We start from the raw sequence: 11,210 nt of genomic DNA on the forward strand, positions 1-11,210 counted from the left end.
GCTTGGGGCTCCCTGGGGCTGAGAGGATCGTCACCTTGCACGGCACAGCCCCTCCCCACAGGGCCCCCCACAGGCACCAGGCAGGGGCAGGCACCAGGGGCAGGCAGCATGGACAGATGCACCGAGCCAGGCATGTAGGCAAGCAGACACAGTGTCCCTGCTCCCCACCCCTGCACTCAAAGCTCAGCCGCAGGAACTGATGTGCCCAGAGGTTAAGATCAGCAGTGTCTGGAGCAACCGGTCTGCAGCTGCCTGCACCCCGCAACCATTTGGCCCAAAGCAGCCCCATCTGTGCATGAGGCCCGAGCACCTTCTCTACCACAGCCCGCACTGCTCCTGCTCAGGTGAGGGGCGGGTACTGGGTGGGGCCGTGCCCCAAACTAGGGGCCAAGCCTCTCTTTTAGACTCTGTACTGGGCAGTAAATCTGTCTTTCTCCCAGGCTACATAGGCCCAGGACACTGAAGAGGCCTCAAAAGCCATCAGGTGGTGTGTGCGGGGTTTGGGGGGTCGGTGGCACCCCGCTTTGGGTGGAACGTGCGGGGTTCATGGGGCCAGCAGCTCTCCACAGCCCCTTTTTTGTCCCTAGAACTGGTCTCAATGGTGGTGCTAGTGCCTGAGGCCTGGCCATGGTCAGGCACACCCCGGCCCTGGCGTGGCCCCCACATGAGGGCATCTCTTCCCCCGCCTGAGGGACCTGCTGTTTGTGACCGGCACCTCCCTGGAGTCCTGCTGCTGATAAGGCAGGCCGGGCTCGGCAGCTCTGCTCCCCTTCTCTCTGATGCCCGTGGGGGGGACTGTCTTCTCCCCCAGGCCGGCATCCTGCGCGGTCCTCTCCCGCTGGTCCTGGACCCGCCAGCTGCCTGTGCCTGGCTGCCCCGGGACATCTCAGCCACCATGACCAGTGCACGCCGCCACTCCTCCACCGGTCCCAGAGCAGGTGAGAGGATGGACGGTTGGACGGACGGACGGACGGACGGGGTCCCGGGCCCCCGGGGGCTCTGCCGTGCCCAGCCTGGGAGGGATGGGGTGCCTAGTGCTCCAGCCTGGTTTCCTGGCATCCTTGCACTGGGAGAAGAGATTCTGCTATGCGGTCCGCCCAGCACTGCCGTCCCCCCTCCCAGGCCGGCTGCGCCCACGCACGCCGGCACGCGGGTGGTGGACAGGGGACCAGGACAGGCATGATGGGCGTGTGCTCACGCCGTGTGACACACGCCACATTCAGACCCGCGCATGTGCGCGAGCCTCCCACACCAGCTCCGGTTCCTCCACACGGGGAGGCGTGGCCGGGGTGGGCGTCACAGGCATCACGGCCCCCCGGGGTGGGCGTCACAGGCATCACGGGGGCCCCCCCGGGGTGGGCGTCACAGGCATCACGGGGGGCCCCCGGGGTGGGCGTCACAGGCATCACGGCCCCCCGGGGTGGGCGTCACAGGCATCACGGGGGCCCCCGGGGTGGGCGTCACAGGCATCACGGGGGCCCCCGCAGCCCCGACAGCGCGCGCTCCACTCTCTTCCAGGTGCTCTGGTCAGCCCAGGCCTGGCCCTCCTCTTGTCCCTCACAGCCCACTGCTCCAGCACCCAGGCCAACAGCACCCCCCGGGCAGCGCTGGCTGCCACGGCTGACCCGTGGGCTAGGTGAGTACACACCGGTCAGAGCGGAGGGGCCGCTGTTGGGGTTCCCTGAAGAGAGACCACACCCGGAGTCTTCCCAGGTGGGGTTCCTGCACCCTGGGCTCTGGCCTCAGGCCTGACCTCATCCCTGGCCACCCACTCAAGGTCCAGTTTCCGAAGGCCCCTGGCCATTGTCCAGAGTGCAGCCAGAAGTAAAAGCCATCTTGAACAACGAAGGGCCAGGACCTTGCCAAAGGTCCCCCCAAACCTTCCAAGCCTCCTCCTGCGGCCTTCAAACCCCATTAACCCACCCGTGCGTCCCCAGATCCTCACTTCTTCCCAAGTCTCTTAGCTGTCGTCCACCTGGTCATTTCCTGGCATCCAGGGGTCTCCCGCCTGGGCTGGACAGTGTCCTCCTCTTCTCTAGGACTTGTAGTCCCTGTGAGCTGGTCATTTAGTGAAGTGGATGGTCCTGGAGGACCAGGGACCCAAGTAGGACCAGCCAAACCCAGGCTAATGTCACCCCACACAGAACACACACACTCTCTACATACGCATCTCACTGCAGTCATACCTGAGGAAGGCTCTGGGAGACGGCTGGTCTTGTGGCCACGTTTAACCCCCATACAGCTAAGAATCCACCCATCGGGGGCTCCTGGAGGGAGGAAATGGATGGATGGATGGATGAGTGGGTAGATGGACGGACGGGTGGGTGCATGGATGTGTAAGAGGGTAGATGGATGAACAAATGGATGGATGGATGTATAGATGATGGATGGATGGGTGGGTGTATGGATGGGTGGGTGGGTGGATGGATGGATGGGTGGATGGATGATAGATGGATGGATATATAGATGATGGATGGGTGGGTGGGTGGATGGATGGATGGATGGATGGAAGAAAAGCTATTTCCTGTCTCTCACTCTCCCAGTGAGAGGACACTGAGTCTGACCTTGATTCCAGTGCTGCAGCCTGGCCGTCCTCAGAGCCGCCTCTCCCAGCTTCTCCGTACCTCCCCTTTCTGTCCAGGGCCAACGCTGCCCTCCTGCACGACTTTTGGTGCCAGCCAGCCAGCCAGCTACCCCGGGAGCAGCTCTCAGCTCTGGTCAGGAGCCTGGCCTCGAAGCGGGTACCCCTCAAAGCCTGGCAGGTACCTTCGGTGAAGAGAGTGAGGGCATGAGGGGAAGCCGGGATCCCTGGGCAGCTGCAGATGGAGGTGTCCTGAATGGGTGCCCATGGTCCCAGCCGAGGATGGAGCCGGCCCTGGGCAGAGCCACGGCAGGGCGGGGCCGGGGGCATGCAGGCCTTGAAGTCCGGCCACCCCCTTCCCTCAGAGTCACTGCAGGGATAGTCAGTTAATGTGGTGGCCATCGAGTGGGACCAGGCTTCCAGGTGGAACCCAGCTGACCAGCTTAGGCTGGGCAGATTTGCCAGTTTCAGAAACATCCCCGATTGGATGTGGTTGCGCATGCCGGTAACCCAAGCTACGCAGGAGGTAGTCAGGAGAGGACGTGACCCAATCGAGTTATTTTTCAGGCAAGACCTACCTGAAAAATAACTAAAACAAAATGGGTTGGGGACCTGGATCAAGCACAGATCCCCTATCCAGCAAGGCTCAGTTCAAACCCAGTACTATCAAAAACAGACAGAAATGTGGCCTCTTTAGTGGCTCTAAAAGTCTGGCCCCACGGCGGGGGCAGGGTGTCTTTGGAGTTTCCAGCTTGTTCTCTGCCTCCCTGGTGAGCTGAGGATTTTCTCTACCTCCCCACCCCAGCCTCAGCCCAACTTAAGAAAGGAAGAGAGCAGGGCATGGGTGGCTCATGCCTACAATCCTAGCTACTCAGGAGGCTGAGATCTAAGGATCACAGTTCAAGGCTAGCCAGGGCAGGAAAGTCCATAAGATTCATTTCCAGTGAACCACCAAAAAAAAGAAGTAGAGCTCGAGTGGTAGAGCATTAGTCTTGAGCACTAAAACCCAGAGACAGCACCCCAGCCCTGAGTTCAGGCTCCAGCACCTGCACACATGCAAAAATAACCAATGCCAAAATGGGGCTAGAGATGTAGCTCAAACAGTAGAATGTCCGCCTTGCGTGTGTGAGAGCCTGCGTTCAAACTAGTACTGTAAAAAAAAAACAAAAAAAAACAGTGTATCAAAGCACAAGAGGGCTAACTTTTCTTCCTAGCCAGTGCTAGTATTGCCAAAAGATCCAAATAAAGGTCTGCTTTCAGCCGGGCGCTGGTGGCTCACGCCTGTAATCCTAGCTACTCAGGAGGCTGAGAACTGAGGATCGTGGTTCAAAGCCAGCCCGGGCAGGAGAGACCATGAGACGCCTATCTCCAATAAACCACCAGAAAACCGGAAGTGGCGCTGTGGCTCAAGTGGTAGAGCGCTCGCCTTGAGCTGAAGAGCTGAGGGACAACGCCCAGGCCCAGAGTTCAAGCCCCACGACCGACAAAAAAAAAAAAAGGTCTGCTTTCAGACCACAGTGGAATCTAACTTGAAATCAATGAGTGATACCTGGAAAACTCCCCCCAAAAACTTGAAAATGAAATGTTCAGCTTTCTTTTGTGTGCTACTGGAATTTGAACTCATAGCTTCGCAGGACCCTCACCACTTGATCCACACCTTCAGCACTCCTTCTACCCTTTGGCCATTTCAGTTAGGGTGGCCCATTCTTGTTCTAGCCAGACTCCGATCCACCTACAGTACCTGGTGCGGCCGGGATCACAGGCACAAACCATCACTGGATTTACTGGCTGAGATGCGGCGGGGAGGGAGGGTTGTGTTTTTGGCCTGAGTTAGCCTAGAAACTCAATCCTCCTGCTCACCATCTCCTAGGTAGCTAGAATTGTAGCTATTTAGGTTTATACACTGAAAGTGTATATTAGGAGGGAGAAAGATCTGAAGGAAGTGGCAAAAAAGACCAAGACTGAAAAGGACAAAATCCACAAAATGAAGCACTGCTTCTTTGAACAGACCAGAGCTCCCAGCCAGGCCACGGTGGGGAACACAGAGAGCAGACGCAACTTATTAATATCAGACATGCACGAGCCACAGATCTGGTGGTGAAGGGCATAGCTGTGCACACAAGTATAATAGCCGAGAGAAATGAAGTCTGGGGCTCAGGTGAGGAACACGGATCACCGGACTCACCAGTACTGCCAACGGAAGAAATGGCAGCAACAATCAACTTGCCAAAGCTGCCAGGTTGTTTTGAACATTTGACAGAATTGTCTTTCATGAGTAGGATGTGTGCATGTGCATGTGCACACACACACATTCACACATACACCAGTACTGGGCCTTGAACTCTTTTGCTTAGCTTCTTTGCTCAACCACTTGAGACACACCTCCACTTTTGGCTTTTTGATGGTTAGTTGGAAATAAGAGTCTCTTGGATTTACCTGCCTGGGTTGTCTTTGAACTGAGATCCTCAGATCCCAGCCCCCTGAGTAGCTAGGATTATAGGCACGAGCTTCTGGCATGCAGCTCTGAATTGTCTTCATTTTAGGTGTCCTTTTTACACCCCACAGATCTGAGTTGCTGATCTAGCTGAAATCTAAGCATCTGTTTTTCAGCAGCAAAGTTAGCCCGTTTATACTGATTGCTATCTCCATCTGGCCTCATTTCTTCCTTTTCCCTGTGCTGCGGTGTTTTCTCATACACCACCAACGATTCACTAAAATGTGCACACTGCTGAGGGGGCAGGGGCTGGGCAGTGTCCCCCAGGGCCGCTCCAGACTGGATGGAGTGACCTGCTGCCCACCTTGCCCAGCTCAGCTGCCTGGCCAACCTCGCTGCGCGGCTCGGCCTCCAGGAGGACTTTGCCCTGCACCCTCCTGACCTCCTGCTCTTCTACAAGTGAGTGCCCCGGCCCACCTCTCCCCTCGGTGCCCAACAGCCACGGTGGAGCCTCTCCTGCAGGGGCCCCGGGCAGCAGGGGGCAGTGAGGGACGCCCAGCCTCTTCTCCCCGACTTCCTACCGCCTGTCTGCAGCCTGAGCCAGGTGAGGGCAGCTGACTGCCGGGCCTTCACCCACCGCGCCACACAGGGGGACCCAGAGCTGCTGGCCAACCTGCCTGACCAGAGGGCTGCCTTGCAGCAAACCGCCTGGACCTGCCTGGTAGGCACCCCAGAGAGCAGGGGGTGGGCAGCAGGGCGGGGCTTCCTGCTCACACTGACCTGCAGGGCGGGGCTTCCTGCTCACACTGACCTGCTCACCACTGACCTGCAGGGCGGGGCTTCCTGCTCACACTGACCTGCAGGGCGGGGCTTCCTGCTCACACTGACCTGCAGGGCGGGGCTTCCTGCTCACCACTGACCTGCAGGGCGGGGCGTCCTGCTCACACTGACCTGCTCACACTGACCTGCAGGGCGGGGCTTCCTGCTCACACTGACCTGCAGGGCGGGGCTTCCTGCTCACACTGACCTGCAGGGCGGGGCTTCCTGTTCACCACAGACCTGCAGGGCGGGGCTTCCTGTTCACACTGACCTGCAGGGCGGGGCTTCCTGCTCACACTGACCTGCAGGGCGGGGCTTCCTGCTCACACTGACCTGCAGGGCGGGGCGTCCTGCTCACACTGACCTGCAGGGCGGGGCGTCCTGCTCACACTGACCTGCAGGGCGGGGCTTCCTGCTCACACTGACTGGCGGTCCTGCAGGGCGGGCCCCACCTGCGGCTCAGTGCCTCAGACCTGGTTCTCCTCGGGGCCCTGGTATGTGACATGGACGCAGCCAGCATCCAGACCTCGGACCCGAGCGTGCTGCAGAACCTGCTACGCTGCCCCCGGCTGACCGCTGCCCAGGCAGCTGCCCTCAACACCCTCCTAGCCAGCGGGAGGACCCTGCTTGGGTAGGTGGAGGTGACAGGACGGGGGAGGGGGACGGGGGGATGGGGGATGGGGACGGGGGACGGAGGATGGGGACGGGACGGGGGATGGGGTCTGGGGACCGGGGATGGGGATGGGGGATGGGGTCTGGGGACGGGGGACGGGGACAGGGGACAGGCATCCCCTCCGTGAGATGAGGAAGCAGCGTCCTGGGTGTGGAGGGCCATGGCCTTCCAGACTCACATGGCCGGAGGCTCTGGTGTCTACAGCACACAGCCCCATGCACTGTGTATGGGCACCATCCGGGACCCCCTCACACACCGCGGGGTCCCCTCTCTGCTCAGCGAGAGGTGGGTGGTACGTGGGAACCAACGCAGTGTCCCCTTCCTGTCAGGCCTCCTGGCTCCTGGAAGCTGGAGGGGCTGCAGGCCCTGGGACCCCTGGCTGCCTACGTCAGCCCGCGCCTGTGGGAGCAGGTGCAGGAGGTGGGTAGGAGGATGGCCAGGGTGGGGCTGGCCGCGGTCACCGGTGGCCTGCCCATGTCCATGCTGAGCCATCGGGGCCCCGGCTCTCCTGTCAGTGCGCGGCAGGGCTGCAAGGGGGCAGGAGGGGGGACCGGGCTGGCCCTCCCTGAGACCCAGCGGCAACATCCGCCCTGCCAGGCCGTGGCCCTGGACTTCTTCCAGAGTGTGGTGGCCGCCTGCCGGGCAGGGAGGCTCAGACAGAGAGATGCCAGGCGCTTTGTCACCAGCTTCCTGGAGGCCAAGTCCCCCTCCGTGTCCTCGAGGCCCAAGCGGGGCACAGGTCAGTGTGGCATCGCGGCCTTCCCTAAGCCCATCTGATCTGGGCCAAATTCTCAGTCAGAGGTTAAGTGCAGGGGGGGGGAGGGGGGAGAGGGGGGAAGGGTCTGGCTGGGGTCAAAGTGGAAGGGAGGGTTGACAGCGCTGCCCCAGGGGGGTGGAGGAGTCGGCAGGACTTCTCAGCCCACAGCGGGGTGGGGTGTGGGCACAAGCCGGCCGTCCTCAGCTACAGGCCGGAGGCTGAGGTGCAGAGGATGTCAGCTCAAGGCCAGCCAGAACGTAGAGTTTTTGAGACTCCATCTCTCCAGGGCAGCACTCACCTATGACCCCAGCAGCTACAGGATGCCTACCACAGGGCGGGCAGCAAGAAATAACCAGCAGAGAGCCGGCTAGGGGCGTGGCTCAAGGCCCAGGACACACACACACACACACACACACACACACACACACACACACACCAGTGCTCAGCTGGAGTCTGGGCCGGCCAGCCTGGTCATCGGCACACCCCACAGGGAGATCCTGTGTCCGGGGTAACATCACGGCGGCCACGCTGCGGGATGACCTCTTCCTGGTGCATTATGACTGCGCGCAGCTGGGGGCCTGCCTGGGCTACCCGGTGCTCAGGGCCAACCTGAACCCCCTGCTGCAGCACCCCCTGCCCGCCGAGTGCCAGCGCGTGGTCAAGGCCAAGCTGAGCCAGGTGTGCGGGCCAGCCCCCCCCCCGCGTGGGTGGAGGGGGAGGCCCGGGAGGGCCGGCCCGCCTGCGGCCTCCAACCCCACCCCACCCCCCTCAGATCTACCCGGGCGGCATTCCTGAGGACCAGCTGCGTCTCATCACCTCTCTGGTTTACCTCTACTCCCTTGCGGAGATAAGCCGGTGGAACATCACGTCCAGAGACACAGTCATGGCCCTGCTGGCCTCGGACGGGGCCCTGCAGAACCAGACGGAGGTGAGGGGGGAGCAGGGGACGCCGCAGGGCCCCTGGTTTGCTGGGCCTCGCTGACCCCCGCCCCCCCTCCCCGCCAGGCCGTCTTACAGAAGTTCCTGGACCACAATGGCACGGTCACCGGTGCCCTGCTGGTAGCCATCGGGGGCTCTCGCCTCTGCTGGATGAGTCCGCTGCAAATCCAGGCTATCCGGCCCTCCGAGCTCCGGTGAGGAACTGCGGTTGGCTGGAGTCCTGTTTGGGCTGAGGCAGCAAAGAGCTGATGCCCCTGGCCACCATCACAACGTATCACAAACGGGGTGACGTCTACTCTCTTCTGGAAACCAGTGTGCCAAGCCCAGAGCACCAGGACAGGTCCCCTCCGTGCCCACAGCGGGCCTTGGCGCCCTGCCACCCGCCGGTGCTGCCAGCAGGCAGCGAGGCCCGTCCGGCTGTCCGACTCTGCACAGCCCCTCCCCTCATGGCTGGGCAGATTCCCGTCCTCCACGGACGCCAGGGACCGGCTTTCCAGCCAGCCCCATCCAGCCTAAATTCTTTTGATCTGATCTCATCTACCAACACCCCGAGGTTCTGGGTGGACACGGTTCTGGGGGAGAGGCCGCTGAACCTGGTACCGAGCGGGAGAGGGCTGGGGAGGGACCCGTGGCCAAGCAACTCCCACCCTGACCCGCCGCACCCCACCCCAGGCTGGCTGGGGCCCTGGACATCTCCTCCTGCCCTCAGAGCCGGAAAAACGTGCTCTTCGCCAAGGCCCGGGAGGCCTTCAGCAGTACTAGGAGCACAGAGGAATACTACCCCTACATACGTCCCTACCTGGGTGAGTGCGGCCCTAACAACCTCCCCAGACCGGCCCTCCCTCACCCCCTGCCCTCCCTCACCCCCACCCTCCCTCCCCATATCCACCCTCACCCCCTGCCCTCCTCACCCCCCCAGGTGGCGCGTCTGTGGATGAGCTACAACACCTAGTCCAGGCCAACGTCTCCATGGACATCGACACCTTCACCAACCTCAACCCCAGCGTGCTGCAGGTGAGGTCTGCGGCCGCCTTGGTGGCGGGCGGCTGGGGCAGGGCGGGGCGGGCTCCCAGCCCTGGGTTTGGTGTCATGGCCGGGCCGCTCCTCCAGGCCGGCTCCGGGCCTCGCCACCTGCGTGGTGCCCAGCCCCAGGAGACAGCCATGGCCCCCTCCCCCACGCCCCTCCCCCACGCCCCTCCCCCACGCCCCTCTCTGCCCCCACGCAGAGCCTGAGCGTGGGCACCGTGACCTCGCTGCTGGGCCAGAACGTGGGGGACCTGCAGAAGGCCCGCAGCCACCCCACCATCAGCTCCTGGCTGCGCAGCCTCAGTGGGTCAGCCCTGAGGAAGCTGGGCCTGGACACCAACCCCAGCAGCCCCAGCCCTGGCCTCGGGACGCCCCAGCCCTCCTGGACCACGCACCTGGCACTCCACCTGGCCCCCACCTCAGGCCTGCCCGAGAGTGAAGCCGGAGCCCCAGCCTCAGGTTCGACCCGCTCCACGCCCACTAGCTACTCTCGATCCTGCGCTCTCACATCCCACATGGAGCTGTGGAGAGGGGACCCCGACTGGACCAGGAGAGTCGCCACAGACCGAGGCCTCGGCCCCGCGTGAGCCCCGGGCCTGACGGGTACCCTCCTTTGTTCCACCCACAGGCAGCTTGCCGGTCCTCTGGAGATACCTGCCACTCCCCGTGGCCCTGCCCTCCGGCCTCCTGTGGCTGCTGCTGTAATGGACGGCTCTGAGCTGTGCACCGGGCATCAGGACCCCGGCCGCTGTGGGCAGCCCTGCCCCCACACAGCCAGGCTCACAAAGCTGCTAGCCTAGCCGAGCTGGATGCCTGCCCAGGCTGAGCGGGAGCCTCACACCCCAGGCCCCAGGAGGCCCCCACACACACACCTGGTCTGGGAGGAGAGGGAGCATGCCCAGCTACAAGCCCAGGGAACAGTGGGCAGGGAACAGAAGGCCCTTTGGCTGCTAGGACAGCTGGTCCGGGCAGCCCTTGGCTGTCACTGCCTTGTTGAGAGGATCTGAATAAAGTGTGGAGCTGTTCCGCCACCTGTGTCTTTGCTAGGAGTGACACAGAGGCCTTCCCCCACACCCAAAACTGGGGGCTCAGGAAGGGCAGTTATCATGCCGGGAAGGCCTTGGACAGTCACGGGCTCCATTTAGAGGTCATGGGAACTCAGAGTGCTGCGTGCATGGGGTCACAGGAAGCCCTGAGCTCAGGCCCTCCCTCTTCCCCAGCCTGACAAGACCACAGCCCACATCAGCACAGAGACACACTGCTGTTTATTGAGCTCAAATGCCCTCGGGGCTGGGCTGCCTTCGGGTCAGGCAGAGCTCCTCGGAGGGCCAGGGCTGGACGGTCGGAAGCGGTGGTCTCAGCCCAGAGCGAAGGCCAAGAGCAGAGCAGAGCTCCAGGCAAGCGCAAGTCCAGGTGTCAGACGTGGAGCTCCCCGGGAGAAGGCCTCTGCACGTTAGAGGGGTGACTCAGGCCCGCCAGCCCCCAGCCACCCCGGCCCCGCCCCGGGCTGCCCCGGCCTACCTCGAAAGCTGAGGTCCAGGATCATGTAGCCGTTGGGGACGCCGCCCTGGAGCCCCAGCTCCAGCCGGTCCAGGTCTTCTTGGCGCTGCCGGAAGACCCAGTCCCGCACAGGGCTGCTGTTCTCCTCCCCCTTCAGCTCTGCCATGTGCGCCCCCAGAAGTGCCTGAACCTCATCCACCGTCAGCGGCTGCCCAAGAGCGAGGCAGCCGTCAGTCCCCCCGGGTTCAAACCTCGGCCCCTCTAGGCCTGGCTGGGCCTTCCCGAAAGCCCTTCCCTGCCTACCACCACCGACTCCACCGGCAGCTTCTTGAATGTGGCCATGTCCATGCTTATGTTCTGGTGGCTGAGAGCCCGCAGGTCCTCTGCGGAGGCCCCTCCTGCACAGGGAGTGGAACCCAGGCTCCAGACCGTGCAACGCAACACCGGGCCCCAGCCCCACCACAGGCTGCAGGCAGCCCGC

General features: G+C 62.6%; 2 protein-coding genes across 2 annotated transcripts in view; one reads left to right on the forward strand and one right to left on the reverse strand.

Moving 5' to 3' along the window:
* The first annotated feature begins 895 nt into the window (after window positions 1-895).
* On the forward strand, window positions 896-10,033 carry LOC105982078 (mesothelin-like protein). Its single transcript, XM_013011497.1, has 15 exons — window positions 896-938; window positions 1,519-1,636; window positions 2,642-2,762; window positions 5,389-5,474; window positions 5,610-5,736; window positions 6,275-6,465; window positions 6,837-6,927; window positions 7,105-7,246; window positions 7,755-7,942; window positions 8,037-8,192; window positions 8,270-8,397; window positions 8,876-9,006; window positions 9,123-9,217; window positions 9,430-9,688; window positions 9,858-10,033. The coding sequence occupies exons 1-15, from the start codon at window positions 896-898 to the stop codon at window positions 9,932-9,934; spliced, it is 1,953 nt and encodes a 650-aa protein (XP_012866951.1). The 3' UTR covers window positions 9,935-10,033.
* A 442-nt stretch (window positions 10,034-10,475) lies between these two features.
* Window positions 10,476-11,210, reverse strand: part of LOC105981932 (mesothelin-like) — a 12,588-nt gene continuing 11,853 nt past the window's right edge. The window contains exons 14-16 of the mRNA XM_013011281.1: window positions 11,033-11,195; window positions 10,751-10,937; window positions 10,476-10,675 (exon numbers count right to left, since the gene is read on the reverse strand). Coding sequence (XP_012866735.1) covers window positions 10,587-10,675; window positions 10,751-10,937; window positions 11,033-11,195 — 439 coding nt within the window. The 3' untranslated portion in view covers window positions 10,476-10,586. The remainder of the gene's footprint in view (window positions 10,676-10,750; window positions 10,938-11,032; window positions 11,196-11,210) is intronic.

This window comes from Dipodomys ordii, unplaced genomic scaffold, assembly GCF_000151885.1.
Source record: "Dipodomys ordii isolate 6190 unplaced genomic scaffold, Dord_2.0 Scaffold14, whole genome shotgun sequence".
Classification (NCBI taxonomy): Eukaryota; Metazoa; Chordata; class Mammalia; order Rodentia; family Heteromyidae; genus Dipodomys; species Dipodomys ordii.

What these genes read in the sequence shown, in the direction of transcription:
- LOC105982078 (XM_013011497.1), top strand. Translation starts at nt 896, where the DNA reads ATGACCAGTGCACGCCGCCACTCCTCCACCGGTCCCAGAGCAG. An exon ending in TACCCCTCAAAGCCTGGCAG is followed by an intron (nt 2,763 to 5,388) that starts GTACCTTCGGTG and finishes CACCTTGCCCAG; the next exon opens with CTCAGCTGCCTGGCCAACCT. An exon ending in TCAACCCCAGCGTGCTGCAG is followed by an intron (nt 9,218 to 9,429) that starts GTGAGGTCTGCG and finishes GCCCCCACGCAG; the next exon opens with AGCCTGAGCGTGGGCACCGT.